Source organism: Ambystoma mexicanum, chromosome 8 (genome assembly GCF_040938575.1).
Source record: "Ambystoma mexicanum isolate Mex_15411 chromosome 8, UKY_AmexF1_1, whole genome shotgun sequence".
Taxonomy (NCBI): domain Eukaryota; kingdom Metazoa; phylum Chordata; class Amphibia; order Caudata; family Ambystomatidae; genus Ambystoma; species Ambystoma mexicanum.
In genome coordinates, this window is record NC_090929.1 from 1311588724 (window position 1) to 1311606621 (window position 17898).

The 17898-nt window shown below is 40.5% G+C and overlaps 1 protein-coding gene across 15 annotated transcripts in view; it reads right to left on the reverse strand.

Moving 5' to 3' along the window:
- JAKMIP3 (Janus kinase and microtubule interacting protein 3) overlaps positions 1-17898 on the reverse strand; it is a 2072678-nt gene that overhangs the window by 1192088 nt on the left and 862692 nt on the right. For all 15 annotated transcript variants that reach the window (XM_069611426.1, XM_069611425.1, XM_069611424.1 and 12 more), the window contains one exon: positions 2534-3031. In XM_069611426.1, coding sequence (XP_069467527.1) covers positions 2534-3031 — 498 coding nt within the window. The remainder of the gene's footprint in view (positions 1-2533; positions 3032-17898) is intronic.

Here is a 17898-nt window from a genome sequence, read left to right on the forward strand (position 1 = left end):
AAGAATAACATGTCAGAAATGTGAGATGGCTGCCAAGGGGCTCACCCAGCCCACGTGGTGGCCCCACAAAAAACATTGCACGCCGCCTCAAGATGGCAGCCAGAGAAGCACACCAGTCGGGAGTCCCTGGTGCCTTGTTCTCTACGATCACATCAATCCATGATCTAAGGTAAGCCTGTGCAACACCTGTGGGACCAGTGTGTGACTGCCATTGACTCTGACACTGGCACAAGGCCACACATGGTTACAACAGTGTTTTTTTTCTAACTTTGACTTATCAATCGTTTTCCCTATTCTAACTGCCAGGTGCCTGCCGTGCCTGGGACACGCAGGCAGCCCATAAAAAGGCTGCTGAAACCAACGATACAGCACACTAAACACAACCCTGCAAGCTGTGCACACAGCCTTGTGCAGGATCAGATGTTCTTAGTGGCACTCCCATTTTTGCACAGTGAGACAGCTCACCCCTCCGATGCATGTGGATTGATGAGTCATCAGACAGCATTCAAGCCTTCCCTTCATCCACGAGCCAACCAGGCAGCAGGTAGCCCCCACCTATCGATCACCCATCTTGAATAACCACAAGTGGTTGATGGGTTTTTCAGCCTGTCTGGCATCTAGCACGGCATGAGCGGACCCAGGTAAATGCAGCATTTGGTACATTGGTTGTCTTTGACTCCCAAAAACCAGGCATGCATATTGGACTGAAAACCAACAGAGCACACCAGTTGATGTATCCCTAAACATCATTTTTTAATTCAATTTTTGTTCCCCACACATTGCTTCTCATATTGTGTTTCATATCTGGCAGACAATTTTGACTGTATTTCCGGTCCTATTCCATGCTCCCAACCTCTTGCCCTGAAGAAGGCCTTACGTGACCACAACTTCCATTGTCACAGCAACGGCCGCAACTCGTGTTGGCATAAGTCCATGAGTTCTTTGTGATTAACATTCACCTACTGGTGTTAAACTCTCTTAATCACCACATTCTACAGAGATATGGCACAGAGTGTTCGTGATTGATAGAGCTTGCTGTATTTGTATAACAGATAAGGAGAGCTGATCAGACTGCCCAGCCTCCAATTGACCCTCCTTGGTTTTGATTTGGAATGGTTTTCTTTCAACGTTTGGTCTCTCACATGTGTCTCTGTGGTTGTATGAATGTTGTATGGTTGCAATACCTCTCACTAGATAAACAATATATCTTGCGAGGGGCAGGGGGAAGAAAAACAAACAAAAAAACAAAAAACCTAAAATTATAATGTTCTTTTCATACAATGCCATGTCCCACAATTCTTTGTGTGTTTGGTCTCTATGTGATATTTTGAATTTAATAAAATCCTTTTGATTAAAATTGTGTTGTTCAAAATCATGGAGTGTTTGACGTTTCACTGTAAAGAAAAATTAATTTTTAGCAATTCAACTTTGTAAAATATTACAGGGTCTCTCTCTTTTTGTGTTGTTTCCCTGGGCCTACGGGCCCCTGTCTCTAAATAACAGTGGGTTGACTTCCATCTTGGATGCTGCAATGTTTCAGGGAACAGGCTTTCTTTAAAATAAGTTAATCTTGTGTTCCATGTGTTAGCTTTCACTTTTGTGTGTTAAGTTACCTTGGCTTGGCATATTGAATGAAACCCTATTCAGAAATTGTCTTGCTGTTTTTTTTAAATGCAGGAAGATACTTTCTGGTAATTTCCTGGCATCTTCTGAAGTCAGAATGTCAGGATTACAGTCGATACCAGTAGTTATTGACTGCATCCACACATTCTGATTGGCTGAGAGAATGTCAATAATGATTTCCATGTGCTAATATATATTACGTGCCCAATTCATAAACCGTTATCCCTATTTGCATGTGTCAACTGTGGACATTTTGCTTCAGGATCTATTCTCAAAGCCAAAATATGTGTGCACAAATACCTTTTCACATGAAGTTGTACCATAAGGCATGGTATGTTGTGTTGAAAGAGCATACCTCAGTACACCCCTTTTTCACAAAGAGGTGTACTCTGGGAAGCACTCCCCTTGCTGCAGTCCGTGGGTTTGGGCTGGCCTGTTCCACTAGGTGCAGGGGAATGCGCAATGCAGGCGAGTGAACTGTCAGGCCCTAACCTACGCTGTAATGGCCAGAATAAGAAAACATATGGACGGCGTGAGCAATTACATATGTTTTAGTTTACCACCCGATATAAAGGGCTTGAAACAAAAACAAAACATTTCAGGTGACTGTCCGTTTAAGACCTGACATCTAAAATGCACATTCGGAAATCAGAGTTTGCAGGGGTGGGGTCAGTCTTAGACCCACACGATTGGTTGAGGATAACGGCCCTCTGTGTCCAATGCATCTACAAAACTCTGATATAGAGAAGTTTGCTCACACCATTCTGCTTCCAACAGTTTCTGCGGATCAGGGCCTTATTGGCAGAAGTTGGCACAATAATGGTTATTGTTCATTAATGGTTATGTAGAAATAATTCTACAATATGTTAAAGAGAATTCTTTTCACAAATGAAATAATGTGAGCACCTACCAGTCTCCGGATTTCTCGTTCACATTCCCTCTTGATCCTGCTGATTTCCTCCTGATGCAGGTGGTACACGCTTCTGATCTCCGCGGCCTTCATTTTGTCAGCCTGAGCAACCAAAGTCAAGGCCTCCTCCACTTGCTTTTTCGCTCCCTTGAGCTCTAAAATTTCCTGCTGCATTTTGACTTTCTCAAATTCAAACACTTTCTTGGCCTCTTCTTTTGCTTCACCGTAAAGAGCCGTTTTGACTTTTTCCGGTGCACCGTCTCGCAAGGCATTCACCACAGTCTGCAGTCTCTGATTTTCATTGTCCTTGATTTTTATCACCCGGAAAAGCTCTGCTTCGTGTTGTCTAAGAAGGCTTTCCCGTACTACCTGAAGCTCCTTCATTTTCTCCTCATGCAGTTTTGCCTTGAGTTCTGTCACCAAAACAATATTTTTATGCTGCTCGTGCTCTTTGATCTGTTTTACTTCCTGATTTTTGTCCCGTTCTAACTTGTTGATCTAAAACAATAAGATATGCATGTGTCAGACAAGTAAAGTACTTGCTTCTGTTGATCAGAACATTTTATGGGTTGGGCATTCGTTTGGAAATCATGTTTCTGATGCATGCAAATGGTTAATACTCCAAAAGGATATTAATGGTTTCATCATAATTTCATGAAAATTCATTCAAAATTGTTGTCCAAGTATTTTTTAGACAACACTGTGCATTTCTTTAAACCAAAAGTGACTCATCATGATAAGACATTTCAGTACATATTTCATTTTGAGTCGTGTGCAGTACCCCTTTAAAATATTTACAAAAGACCATGACTTTTTGTAGAGTCCTCCTAACAAAATACTCTGACTTACGTGAACTGCCCAAGTCCTAGAAACATGTAATAATTGAATACCACCAAAGTTTGTCCAGCTGGTGACAATCTGGCTCAGACAGAATGGATGGTTAGGGTGATGGAGGGATGGCATTGTGTCCTACCAGCTCAGAGGTGAGAACAACCACCCTGCAGTGGAAAACACGGAAGTAGATCCTGGCCTACTGCACATTTCTGCTAAATTGGGTTACACCCACAGGATTCCCCATGGCCTACACATGGGGAAACAGAAGATGAAAATCTGTGGCCATTGGGAATCCTTAAGCATCCATCCATGGTGCGTGCTTCCTTTGGATGTGTGGAATCTTCAGAATACACCCCTCGAAAGGGGCTCATGTGCAGTCGATCATAGAGGGATCCCCCATGATTGTCCTATGCAGGCAACAGATAGGCCCCAAGCTGAATCCACCCATATATGCAGAAAACCCGCTTTTCAAATGTTACATCTATCTTTCTTGCACACATGATCTACTGTACCAGTGTAATCAAGTATTTCATGTTTTTTTGTGTCCACTAGATACAATGGGATTACTACTGTGACGAGGAAGAGGGAGATGGGATTATTGGGAGAATGTGATGCGGAAGACTGAAGTTGTGTAGTTGGATACTGTGATAAAGAAGAGTGAGGTGGGTAGTTAGGAACTTTGACAAGGAAGAGTGAAGTGGGGTAGATGGGGACTGTGATGAAGAATATTACGGCTTAATTAGATGCATACTGTCACGAGGAAGACTGAGTTAGCACACAAATATACCTTACAGATTATAAACACAGAATTCCTTTTAAGGACTATCTATAAATATTAGCTTTTATTTCAAAAATAATACTCAGTTAGGGAACTGTGAAAGTACTGGGACAAGGAAGAGGGACGTCCTGATATGAGATCTCAATTCATGAACAATATCTATGTCTAACTATTGAGATTGAGAATAAACAAAAAAGGAAAGATATGAAGACACTGTGAATTGAGATGTCATAATACTTTTTAATTAATTAGTTATTAAAACAATACTAAGATGAGGAATAGTTCAGTGAACAACAAGGCAGATCGAGAACAATGCATACACGCAATGAAATAAAAAACTGCATCTTAATCTTCCAATAACTTTATTTTATCTGAAGCGGGAATTTAAACACTGTATAAAACACTGTATAAAACATAGATACTTGCACTCTCTTTTGGAAAAAGTTCAATAAAAACGGAGAGAAGAAATACAATTTTCTTTATGATTCGCGATTCTAGGATACACACATTCTGCAAACAGATAAGGGCACGTGCATAGTATGAAATTCGAGAGCAGATTAGTTCATAGACACACAGATCGTGAATTACATATATATACTGCACAAATACTTACATTTCCCCATTGATTTGGAGACAAATTGTCTACCAAATGTGCTCATTGACACTATTTCCTATCCAAAACTTTTCCCTTTGTGTTTTCCCTTTGTTGTTTTCTGTCTGTTTGTTTTGTACTAATTTTTTGTATTCCCTTCTAAAGGATTTTTTTTATCCTTTTCTTTTAATTTTACTTTTTTCTTTTTGATTATTTTCTGGAGATGGCAACACAACATCCCAAGGCATCCACCATCCAGGAATGAAGAGATTTACCACATCCCTTGCGCTGAAGACCCAGAAGATGTCAAGTGGGTAGAGAGCCAGTAACACAGCTGGAGATTGACACCGTCCATGTGCTGTCAGTACTGTAAGGTGCCTAAAGACACTCCATTGTCAGATGTTGAGAAGGGACAGTGCACATTTTGCAGTGAGATCTGAAGGAGAGGAGTTTCCACGGTTCCTGCACAGAGCCTGTGCAACACAGTGTTTGTCAACCACCTGAGCTGTTACCACAGGCAGCAAGTGGATGAACGTTTCAGGAGTAGGTTCCAGCAACAGGCAATCCGCCTTGGTTGCAACCCCCTGCAACGCACTTACGGAACTGCAATGCCACAGGAGGAAGCAGTGTGTCATCTTCTGGACCTCTCCCATCGACCTTATCTGCTGCCTCATTATTGGACCCTCCACTCCAACACAAGTATCCAGTAGGTGGCGTTTTGCAACTGCAGGAAGTGCTATATGCCAATAGCACTAAATGCAACAACCTTTGAGGCAATTGAGGATGCCTCGGTGGAGCATGGCCGAAACTGACAATATTTCTTTCTATTTATTAAGACGTTTTGTACTCCCCTTTGTTTTAACCTGACTTTTAATTTAAAAAAATATATAAAACTTGTAAAACAAAAAAGGTCTACTTTCCATCTATGTTTCCTACACCCACACTCTCCCCATCCCCATTCAATTCCCTATGTAACCCCAAAATGGTTCTTTTCAGAACCACCATGAAGTATCAAATAAAGATCCAAGCAAGGAGAAGGTGGGTTTAATATTAAGCACGACAGCAACAGCTAACCCACCTGGTAACCTCCCGCCTAACACAAGTTAAAGGCCCAAATGAAATAAGGGTCCCTTATCACAGGCACTGGTATCATTAACAGCAGAATCGGCCTGCTACCGCAGATTATCATGGAAGTTTCTTTTTTAATTGAAACACCCTCAGAACCATGCAGGTGCTAAGGGTGTTTTATTGGAAACGAAACACAATTACCTTGCGGCCCACTTGGAGCCACACCCTACTTCCTCAAATACATTTTCTCTGTTGTTGACCGTGACATCATTGACATGGAAACAGACTTCACAAAGTACTGCATGGCACAACGCCACACTGCAACTTCATCTTTTTTATTTAATTGAGCACCCATAGCACCATGCAGTTGCTAAGGGAGTTTAATTTGAAAAAGAACACACTTACCTTGCAGAACACCTCAGCACCATGCTCTACTTCCTGAAATCCATTTTCTCTGTTGATGAACGTGACATCATCAACAGATAAACAGTCTTCAGAAAAAATGGGCATAGCACATCGCCACACGGCACGGTCAAATATATTACAGGGCCTGTGGTAGTGACCCTGTAGTTATGGTTAAGTTGTTCAACTCATAGAAAGCACACTTTTTGGGTGACTTATAACTTTGCCCCCCCTGGATGAATCCTCACAATGTTTGGCGCGGTTTTGTCCAAGAGGAGCAAAGTTTCAGGGGGTTCCCAAAATTTGGGTAAATCCTACAAGATGCAATGGAAAAAAAATGTGCTCACGCCTACAGCCCAAACCACTGGACGGATTTTCACCAAATTTTCACCAGGAGCGGCAGCGTGAAAGCGTTCCTTTGTAAATTTGGTGTAAATCCGTCCATTGTTTTTTTAAAACAGCCAAAAAGTAGGTAAAAATAATTGTGATACCTGGGTCCGGTCTGTGGACGCACTTCCCTATTCGGTCTGCGGACACCCCTCTGGACCAATCAGGGCCTGGCGAGATGTCTGCTGACATCGGACGCAGTCGTTGTTAAGATGGTGAAAAACGTGAGCTGTGTCAGATATTTTGAAATGGTAGCCATGTTGGATTCGCGGAGAGCCGCCATTGTCCTCGGACATTGCAGTAAAAACATGTTAAAAAAAATAAGATTGCACTAGTCAAACTAATTAAACAATCTCTGGGGAGTTAAAGGGTGATGAGGATGGGATATGGCCATAAAAAGCCAAAAAACAAGTGTTTTTTCATCTGCAAGGTCCGCGAACAGACCCGATGTTTGGGGGAAGTCCTCTGATGTTCGTATAAATCTCAGATGTTCAAGGACATCCATGCCTATTTCTGAATTACAGGGTTGGTGAAAAGCAATTTTTGGGTGGCTTATAACTTTGGCACCACCCGACGAAACTGCATGAAATGTGCAATGCCATTCTAGACCTGGCCCTGAATGGTTCTGCAAGGTTTGATGCTGTTTTACCAAGAGGGAACAAAATTAGAGCGTGGTCCCAAAATATTTGAAAGGATTATAACTGTGTTGTTGTTTGACAAATGTGCCCAAAAGTTTTCAGAAAGATTAGAGACCCAACCTTAAATGTTTCTGGAAAGTCTGAATGGATATTGTCTAGTGGGGGCTAAGTTATATGACTATTTATGTATGTATATTTTGACACTTTTCAAAAAATAAAACATGGATGGATTTGCAGCAAACTCGTGCAAGGAGCATTGGCAAGGACCTGAAAGTATGGTTTTGCAAATGTGTCTGTGTTTTTTTTTGTTGAAAAGTGTCATAATGTAGGTACAAAAAATAGTGATATACCTTTGGTGACTGAGGTTAGCCAGTGGTCAGATTGTCAGGGTCATGGCCAATGGCCATGGTCAATCTGGCTACTGGCCATGACCACTAGGGACCAGCAATTGGGTTAAGGCAGGCATGGCCACCAGGGACTGGCTATATGGTAATGTTTTTTGAAATTGTGATGGGTATGAATGGGAAAAAAAAATAGCTCGTGGGTGCTGGACTGGATTGCAGCAAACATTCCAAGGAGCATCAGAAAAGCATGGTTTTTCAAATCTGTCCTGCCTTTAATTTTTTCTAAAGTGTCAAAATGAGAAAGCAGTCAGGGCAGATCGCTTGACTTCCCTGCATTCAGAGTCTCTTTTCAGTTTTCGTTGCACCAGAGAACATTCAGACATGTAATTGCTCATTTTACTATAGCCGGTAAAATAGCTGTAGCTGGTAGGATATCTCAGTGCGTTGAGCACTCGCTGCTGCGATGTGTGTGCGATCTGCAGGTTGCAGGTTTGAATCCCGGCAAGACCAACTATGCCTTTTATCCTTCTGAGGTCTATAAATGTGTACCAACAGAGATTGGGTGATATTGTATGTATATTTGTTCTATATAAAGCACTTATGTGTAAGTGCTCTCTAATAACACATCATTATTGCTTGGCCTTGGTCATCTGCTTGTATTCACAGTAATTTGGTAATATGGGCCTATACACATTTCTATTAATGATAAATATGGTGATTCATTCTTGTATGAAATGTATATCACATTACAGTGATATTGTAACCATATTTATTGTAGTATACGTAGGAACAATGCTATGTGATGCCACTTCCTGTTTTGTCAAGGGGTGAAAGGTTGTGTTCCATAGGTTCCTCTGATGTCACTTTAGGGTGGGATCAAATGACATCACTTCCTGTGATGTCATCAGAGGTCAAGGGGCATATGATGTCACCCCATTCATTACCACCTTTGTTAATAAGTCACTACAGGAAGGGATTGTTCCAGAGAGTTTGAAACTTTCAATTGTCTCACCTCTACTGAAAAAGCCTTCACTAGATGTTGAGGTGTTGCAAAACCATTGTCCTATTGCAGGATTGCCATGGCCAGCCAAGGTCCTCGAAAAAGGTTGTAACCAACCAGTTCCAGGACTTTGTCAAACATGAACTATTGTTGGACAAATTTCAGTCTGGTTTTCGTCCGAAATATGGAACTGAGACTGCCCTGCTAGTAGTACAAGATGAATTGCTAAAGGCTGCGGACCAAGGGGAGCTTACCCTCCTGGTCATGTTAGACTTATCCACGGCCTTTGACACAGTAAACCATCAAACTCTCTTGGAACGACTACAGGAGGTTGGAAGAGTATCTGACTCAGTATTGAATTGGTTTAGGTCTTTTTTTACCAACCATCAACAGCGGGTGAGAATGGAGGACTTCCTGTCGGACCTTATTTGCTTGAACTGTGGGGTTCTGCAGGGATCCTCCCTGTCCCCACTGCTGTTCAATTTGTAGATTCGGCCATTACTTGAAATCATGAGACGCTATGGGCTTAATTTCCACTCATATTGCCGATGACACCCAGATTTTCATACGAATTGGAAATTTCCAGGGGGCTTTTAGCAAATTGGGGCTTTGCCTGGAAGAAATAGGCAACTGGATGTCCAAGAATAATTTGCAACTCAACGCTGCTAAAACTGAATTAATTCTATTTGGACCTAAAAATCGGTTGTTAGCAGCCAAGAAGCTGCCTATTCCATCACTTTTGCGCAAGAGTCTCAAATCTGTATCCAAAGTTAAAAATCTGGGTTGCATGTGGCAAGAAGACCTGGGCTGTGAAACCCAGGTGGGAGCCAAGACTAGAGCAGTAAATTCTGTCCTCCAAATGCTATGTCAAGCACTCCCCTATATACCAACCAAAGATCATGCATCTGTGGTAGGAGCATTAACCAGTGCCCACTTAGACTACTGCAACAGTCAACTGCTGGGTATTTCTACCAAACAGCTTCTGCGGTTTCAGAGGACACAAAATGCGTCCGTCAGACTAATATTTAGGCTGAGGAAAACTGACCATGTATCACCTTTTCGTCGGAAATTGCATTGGCTATCAGTCAACGATCGCATAAAATTTAAGACAGCTTGTATTGTCTATAAATGTATTAACAGCATTGCTCCCCTGTACTTACAAGAGCTAATAAAGCCATATCAACACATGAGACAACTGTGATCTTGCGACGGACATCTCCTGACTATCCCTCACTCGGTTTTTATAACTACAGGTGGCAGAGGATTCTCCGTCTTTGGTCCCAGGTTGTGGAATTCTCTGCCGCTACCGTTAAGAACTATGAGCTCACTTTTTCAATTTCGCCAGGTACTGAAGACCTTCCTTTTTAGGTAGATGGCCCCATTTCATCTGGGATCCTTCTCGATTTCTCTTATCTACCTTCAGTTGTGTCAACTGCACCAAATACGGTTCATTTAGTTTGGTGTGCGCTATAAATGTAAAAAATCAAATCCATTCAAATCAAGTCACTTCCGCTACCCCAAGCATTTTGGTGAAAATATGTCCCTGTGAAAAGCATTTAATATTCTTTGCTTACACAGTACTTTTCTGTTACACTTTGCAGCCAGCAATTGACAAGAAACTGTTAATTATAGAATGTTTAATTTGTGCGCTGCTGGAGTTTAACTCATGTGAGCAAGAATCTGCATGTTATTATTTATTTTAAAGCACAAAATGAATTTATTAATCTGATTTAACTATTTTTTGGCAACACATTAGGAGCTGCATTTTTGCTTTTTTAAATCAAACAGATTCTATATTGATTTTATGGATCAGCCGATGGAAGATCTTATACATTATAATAAGCAAGTTATTAAAGGGAATGAGTGTGTGGCAATGTATTATACAGAGTAAAATCCCCCCTACCTACGGCCTAATTCTTCTATTTGGTCACAAAACTCCTTGGTGAATTGAAATATCCTTATTTTATTTTTTTATTGTGCATTTATAAGGCGCTTATACATCAAGTAAATTGTGTTTCAAAGCGCCCACAGTGCCACAGTGCAACAGGGGGGGGCACATGGGAATGAAAGCAAATATACCAATGAAAGAAAGAGGCAGAACTACTAGGCCTTGTGTGCATTCAGGACATGTAAGTGCAGAGAGAGAGGAGGGAAGAGGGAATGGGGGGTAAGTGCTAGGTGTACCAAAGGGGGAAGTGGTAGGGAGTGAACAGTTAAGTGACTAAGTGACCGTTATCAGCTGCCAATGGATAAGAAAGTGCGGCTTGTGGTGGCATAGGCCAGTGCGTGCCAAGGCAAGTGCTGAAAGCGGGTGGAGGCTAAAGACGACTGGGTGTGGGAGGCCAGGCCCAGGAGGACACATAAGGGTCCTGGTCACTAATCTCAGCAACTGTGGGGTTTAGCAGAGGACGAATGAAGGGAAGGAGGAGGAGAAAAGGAAGGTCTTGAGGAGCTTCCAGAATTTGAGGTGCTCTGGGTCATGATGAAGAGGAAGAGGAGACTGTTCCATAGGAGGGAGCCTGCCTAGGAAAGAGATCGGCCACCAACTTGCTGTTTAGTGAATCACTTGACACACGTACATTTGTTGCAGGGAGAACATAAAGATCTGGAGGGAGAGTATTTAGTGAGAGCCAGTTGTAGATAGCGTCGTCCCTGGACCCATACAGCCTTATAGAGGATGCAGAGGGATTTGAATGTTATCCTTGCAGCAACCGGAAGACAGTCGAGAGATTTTTGGGCTGGAGAGATGCGGTCCTCGGCTGGAGGCTAAGGATAAGTCTCGTAGCCCTATTCTGGATTAGCAGGAGGGGTTTTAGAGAATAATAGGGTATATTAAGGGAAAAGGCTATTGCAGTAATCTACCATAGAGAGAACTGGAGCTCTAGAGACATTGAGCTTCTGGGGGAAAGTGAGGAAAGGAAGAATTCCTTTGAGAAGTTAAAAGTGGGCCTTTTGAAAGTGGGCCTTCTTGGCAAGGTCCTGAATGTGAGGAAGGAAGGAGAGAGAGGAGTCAAAGGTTTCTGGCTTCAGATGAATGAGAAGGGAGACAACCATAGAAGATGGCCAGAGTGAGGGGAAGAAAGAGGGAGCAGGAGTCCCAATAGGAACGATCTCAGGTTTGCTGGCGTTTTTGTAGTACACCAGGACTGGAACAAAGTACGGTACGGGGGTAGGTTATACTATATATATTACAGATATGTATAAATAAATAAAATATAATGACTACATTTGAAGAAATATAATATAAAATAAACATATATGAAATGTAATAAATAAATATAATGAGGAACTTTAATTAATACATCTATATAAATATGAATACTGGAAAAAATATGACTCTTTATCATCTCTAAAACTTTGTTCCAGTCACATTTATGATTAGTGTATATCAACTACAGAAGTGGTAGAGGAATTTGGGTTTGATATTTGAGAACATACTGGCTCTGGATTGAGATGATGGTCAACTTTTATTCCATTAACCTCCATAGAGAACCAGGTTGATCTGTGTGTGGATCTTGTATGAGATGATTTTCAAACACTTAGCCAGGAATAACCTCAGAGGTGCAAATGGAATTTCGATAAGTAATCCATGCAAGCAATTATTGATATTAAATATGACAAAAAATAGTCCTCAAATCCACTGACAAGGGAGAAAATACTGTTTTATTAGAAAACTTTGTTTTAAAGTGGAAAGACAACTATGTGATCGCCATTGTAATGAAGCGCTGAAACGTGATATGACTGAACAGATTAAGAGCAAATTGGACATCACATTTTTGAACAATGGGAAAATGTGAGTATTTTGGATATGGATGAAAATGAGTTTTTCACAGCAACTTATCCAGTCATGCCTACCATATGGTATCCTCCTCAAACACATACATCATTGATCCACCAACCATGTTGACCAATTGTTTCTGTCAAGGGTTTGGAAAATGTGTCAATTCATATTTACATATTTACATGATACTACAGATGCATTGGGAATAATAGTAGGCATGACTGCATAATGAATGTTCAAGCATTATGGATGCATAATAGATATTGAAGCATTATGCATGTGTATTAATCTCACACAGGGTATACATGCATATAAATCATTATGAGGATTGTGCATATCTTGTAGTTTTCTGCACCAATTAAAAATGATAATGGGCACATTGAACTTTTGTCTGAATCACAATATGTGTTGCTTTGACAAGAAAATCTATTGACAGACCTATGATTGACACAAGGCGACCAACTATACACCAGCATATGTAAATCGTATGATGGGAAAATGGAAAGATGATGTGGTATGGGTCCCAAAATTTATGAATTCACAGATCAAATTGTTATGTGGGTCTTCAAAAACAGAATTAGCCTTGCAAAGCTGATTGTGTTTTTGTCAAAATGTACACACTTTCCCAGTGTTTCATTAACCTCCTCGTATCGGGAGCTCTTTTACTCCACATACTGAACCTATACACTTTGAATAAACGTGTTAAAGGAAGTAGATAAATTAGAGAATAACATTTCTACCCTTTTTACAATCTGGTCAAAAGAGAAAGAGTACTTCTTAATAGATTGGGTAACAACAATTACACTATGATATAAAAAGCTGACACGGGAAGGGTAACAATAATGACACTATGATATAAAAAGCTGACAAGGGAGGTGCAGTTGTAATTCTTGACAGAGAAACGCATATCACAGAATGTGAAAGATTATTATCTGATAATTTTAGCAGTTCGAAATCAACTGAAGATCTATCGAAGAAACTGCTAGCTGCAATCACAGACAAGATAGGTAAAGCAATATATATGGAATAGATTAGTAAACAGGCAATTGTTATTCTAATCAAAAGAGATGATAGGCTAGCAGTCTTTTACATTCTCCTGAAGATCCAAAAAAGGTAGGAACATCCTCGAGGCCATCCTATAGTATCAGGTGTAGCATCTGTATTAGAACCATTATTTAATGTGTGGATTTTTACTTGAGTCCATTGGTTAAAAAATGAATACCTACCTATGGGATACTACAAGTGCCATAATAGCCTTAGAATGCTTTGAATTCAGCCCAAATAAGGATGTTTTGATCTGTTTGGATATGTAATCCTTGCACACGAGTATACCTCAAACAGCAACCTTGGTAGCTGTTGAAGAAAAACATTTGACAAAGAAAAGATAACCATCCTGTCCCTAACTCATTTATAGTGTGCTGTATAGAACTTGCATTAAAATGCACCTACTTTCAATTTATGGGTAAAATATTTCAACAGTGTGAGGGGCCCGCGATGGGGGAAGCCACTACTCCTAGTGAAGCTAATTTGTACATCAATATGTTTGAAAATAATATGACAATATCATAAATGTGTGGAAAGGTACAGAACCATCCACCAAATGTTCCCTTGAAATTATTAATGTGAGAAATAGTAATTTGAAATGTATCCAATTAGTCAGCAATGAAAATTACATTGTTTTAGTTAGAATTATTCACCAACAGAATGGCATTCTCCAGGTGAAACTTTTCCATAAATTGACAGATAGAAATGCATTGCTACACTATCGAAGTTATCATGCAAGATAATTTGCCCTCTGGTCAATTTTTAAGAAATACAAAGAACAGCTGTACCAAAGATGTGAATAGTGAAAAGGCAAATTGTTTAATTTGGAAACTGATTAATAGAGGATATCCATTATAAATGGTCAAACATGTGGCTAAATGAGCGTACATTAATAATAGGGTAGCCATTCTAGAGTCCAAAAGATGACAGGATAAGACTTATAGAATCTGTTTGTTAACACAGTCAAAAATGTGTAATATAAAATCAAAAAGATCATCAACAAAACTGGAAAAATTTTAGAACACCTAATGTTAAATTGGAATTTACATTGTTCTCATATAAAGAGTACTATTATAAAGAATCTAGTTATGAGGAATAATGTCAGGGCTTCAGTCGTGTACACTTTTCCCTTCTATGACATTGCAATGTGATGACTTTCTGTGGTCAAGTATTGTGTGGTGGTTGCTTAGTGTATGAGCGCCAGTATGTAAGTGAGTTATTAGCTCCATCCGTTAGAATACTTACTTGTTTGAAGATAATAATGAGACTTACTGGGGAATGATGTACTAAATCACACCTTATGTTTATAATGCTACGACGGCACCATGTAACAACGAGTCCACAAAGATGTCATGACGTAATGACGCCTGCTTATGTATTAAGTTAGGAGATGCCGAATATATTGGTGCCATTATTCAAGCAAGGTTTGGTTGCCTGAAAATTGGAAATGGGATTGATACGCCTGGTTTATTTGCCTATCTCTTCACGTGAAGGTAACTAAATGACTTAGAACATGAATTAAATAATGGAATTAGGTTAATGAACAATCATGTTAGTAAGAAATATCTTTTTCACACTGAGAATTTTCCTTGTTTTTCAGAACCTACATAATGAAATAGATCATATAACTTGATCTACCACAACGTATATATCCATGATGACAAGATTCGGCTGCATGTACCTTTTGGAAATAGATGCATTTCTGTGATGGGCAATTCTATCATATTTTTCCTGGGCCATTTCAACTTTTATTTGTCTATGTAATTATTACAGATAACCTGGGAGTAATGAAAATGAAAGAATGGGCAGCTGTTTAATGTCTGAATGTGCACAGGTTAAGGTAACACACATACATTTGATCCCAAATAGTAAAGATTGCCTTGAGAGCCACATAAAAAGTGATATTAAGTTACTTAGCAGCTGATCTCTGACTATTATTGTATACTCAAGTGTGGTATTAAAAGAAAGTGATCTATATAAGTCTTCCCCTGAAGACTTATAAGTTACTTAGCAACTTATTTTTCATTGTATTTATAGAGCCATGTCTGAGACAAAGAAATCTTGCCTGCGATTGAGAAAAATTTACAATATCGAGTCCAGCAATCATAGGTATAAAGGACTGAAACATTCATACATGTAGAGACTACAAATTACTGTTGAAGAATGAGTTCGTGTTTGATTGATACACGATTGTTATTTATCAGGTAAAATGTATTCAGTGTCATTTCAAACAAAACGTCTAGTTTATCTACATGAGGTCTTTTTGTTGCATATATCTTGCTCAATTAAATTGATTCTTTTGGGTGGTTTCATGTTGTCTATGATCTATTAAATGAAATGTTAACATGGATTCACTCTGGTGGAAGGAATCGCAATATGTGTTGCTGTTAATGAATTGCGAAATAGTTGTATATGAATTAGGAAATTTTGTATGATTATAATAAAGAGCATTTAATTATATTATTGGAATGTGAGTGATGATGACTTCCTGTTTATTATAGGAATTCACACTTTTACTACAGTAACAGATAAGAGCCAGCAGTGACCTTCAACAAAATCTGTATGTCTGGAATTAACACCCAAGTGATAGATCCTTTATCCAACAATAGATTTCCCCAAACATTGCCTACCAGCCATTGCTGCATTGCCCGCCACCACCCCTATCGAGCATCAGAAAAGGTCTATGATAAATGGACGACTAAGAGAACAGTAAACAAAATGAGAAATAAGATTGCTAACTACATAACCTTCCTATACAAATCCACCCCCACACACTGACCGATTCCAACTAATCAATGACAGATCTTGGTCCATCACAAAAAACAGCTAACCAAAGTGTGTAACACACATGGGTTCAAGCCAACATGACCAGCATGTCCCTTCTAAATCCAACTATAACCTAATAGCATTAAGATCGGCTGTGATCCAGTAATTCAGTTACCCACTCAGTAAAAGCGAAGGGAGCGTGGTCACAGCAAAGGGAGGATGGTCACAGCGAAGGGAGGGTGGTCACATGTCTTACACACAACTTTAAAACATTGCATAAACATGTGTGCTCATTTTCAAAATGTTTCTAGGGCTCAACCCTTGCTCTTGCTTTTGTTTAGGTTCAGTGCCTTCATGGCGGTCATCCCTAAATCCAGCCAAGAAGTGGGCTGAAGCCAAACAATAAAGCTACAGTCTCTGGGGTTTTCTAACAAAATTGCCTTTTCCCCACACACAGTTGTGTGCTCAAATTGATGAAGCATGAAATACTGCACATTAGTATCTAGTCTTAAGGCAACCTAGAAGTCAAATGTTGCACAGGAGACTTTTGGCAAATGAGGCAGGTCCTTACAAAATATATTTACAAATAACTTTCCATGAATATTTCTATCATGCTAGTCATTGTGCATTCCTTAATCTAGTTTGTCTGCAATTATTTCTGTAAGACATGCTATCAGGATATTCTTTTATTTATTTATTTATTGGACATGTGTATGGCGCCTATACACAACTGTTTCCAGGCGCCACAAGGCAAGAAGGAAAGTGAGGGGGACATGAACATTCAAGGGAAAAACAACAAGAACAAAAGAAACGGTTATTTTGGCCTTGTGTCAATCCTACTGTGTAAATGTATGACAAGGTGATAAGTGCGAGGGAGTGGGGGTAGAAGGGAGACAAGCAATAGTTGGGAAGCCATATGGGTGGAGGTTGGTAAGTGATATTAAGGCCAGGGAGACAAGTGCCCGGGAAAGAGGGGGAAAGGGAGGAAAAGTGCAGTGGACAGGTGGACTGGATTGGGATATTCTGGGAAAGGGCGACACAGGGCAAGGGCTGGCAAAGGAAATAGGCAGGGACTGGCAGGGAGGGGTCTGGACCTTGTATGACTTTGAAAGGACCAGGCTCATGTCACCATGGCAGGAGGAGAGCTTAGCACGGGAGAGCGAGAGGGAAGGATGAAGAGAAAAGGAAGGTCTTGAGAAGTTTCCAGGAACGTAGGAAGACCCAGCTCAAGTCTGAGAGGTGGGGTGTGAGACTGTTCAGAGGGTTGTACCAGCCAAAGAGAGGGATCTGCCTCCCACTCTCTGCTTGGAGAAACGTTTGACCTGCAGAGAGTTGGAGCCAGAGTATCAAAGCATTCTGGCTGGGTGGTATTTCGGGAGGGCAAGCTGGATGTAGAGAGGTCCCAAGCCCCAGACAGCTTTGTGGATGATGCAAAGGGTTTTGAATTTGATCCTTGCAGTCACTGGGAGCCAGTCGAGAGATTTGAGGGCTGGAGAGATGCAGTCCCTGGTCAAGGATAAGTCTTGCAGTCCTATTCTGGATTAGTTGGAGGGGGCAAAGGGAGGAAAGAGGAAGATTTAGGAAGAGGCTGTTACAGTAGTAAAGCCTAGAGAGAACCAGGGCTCTAGAGACATTGAGCTTCTGGGGGAAGGTGAGGAAAGGTAGAATGACCCTGAAGAGATGAAGTTGGAAGTTGGACTTCTTGGCAAGGTCTGTGATATGTGGAGAGAA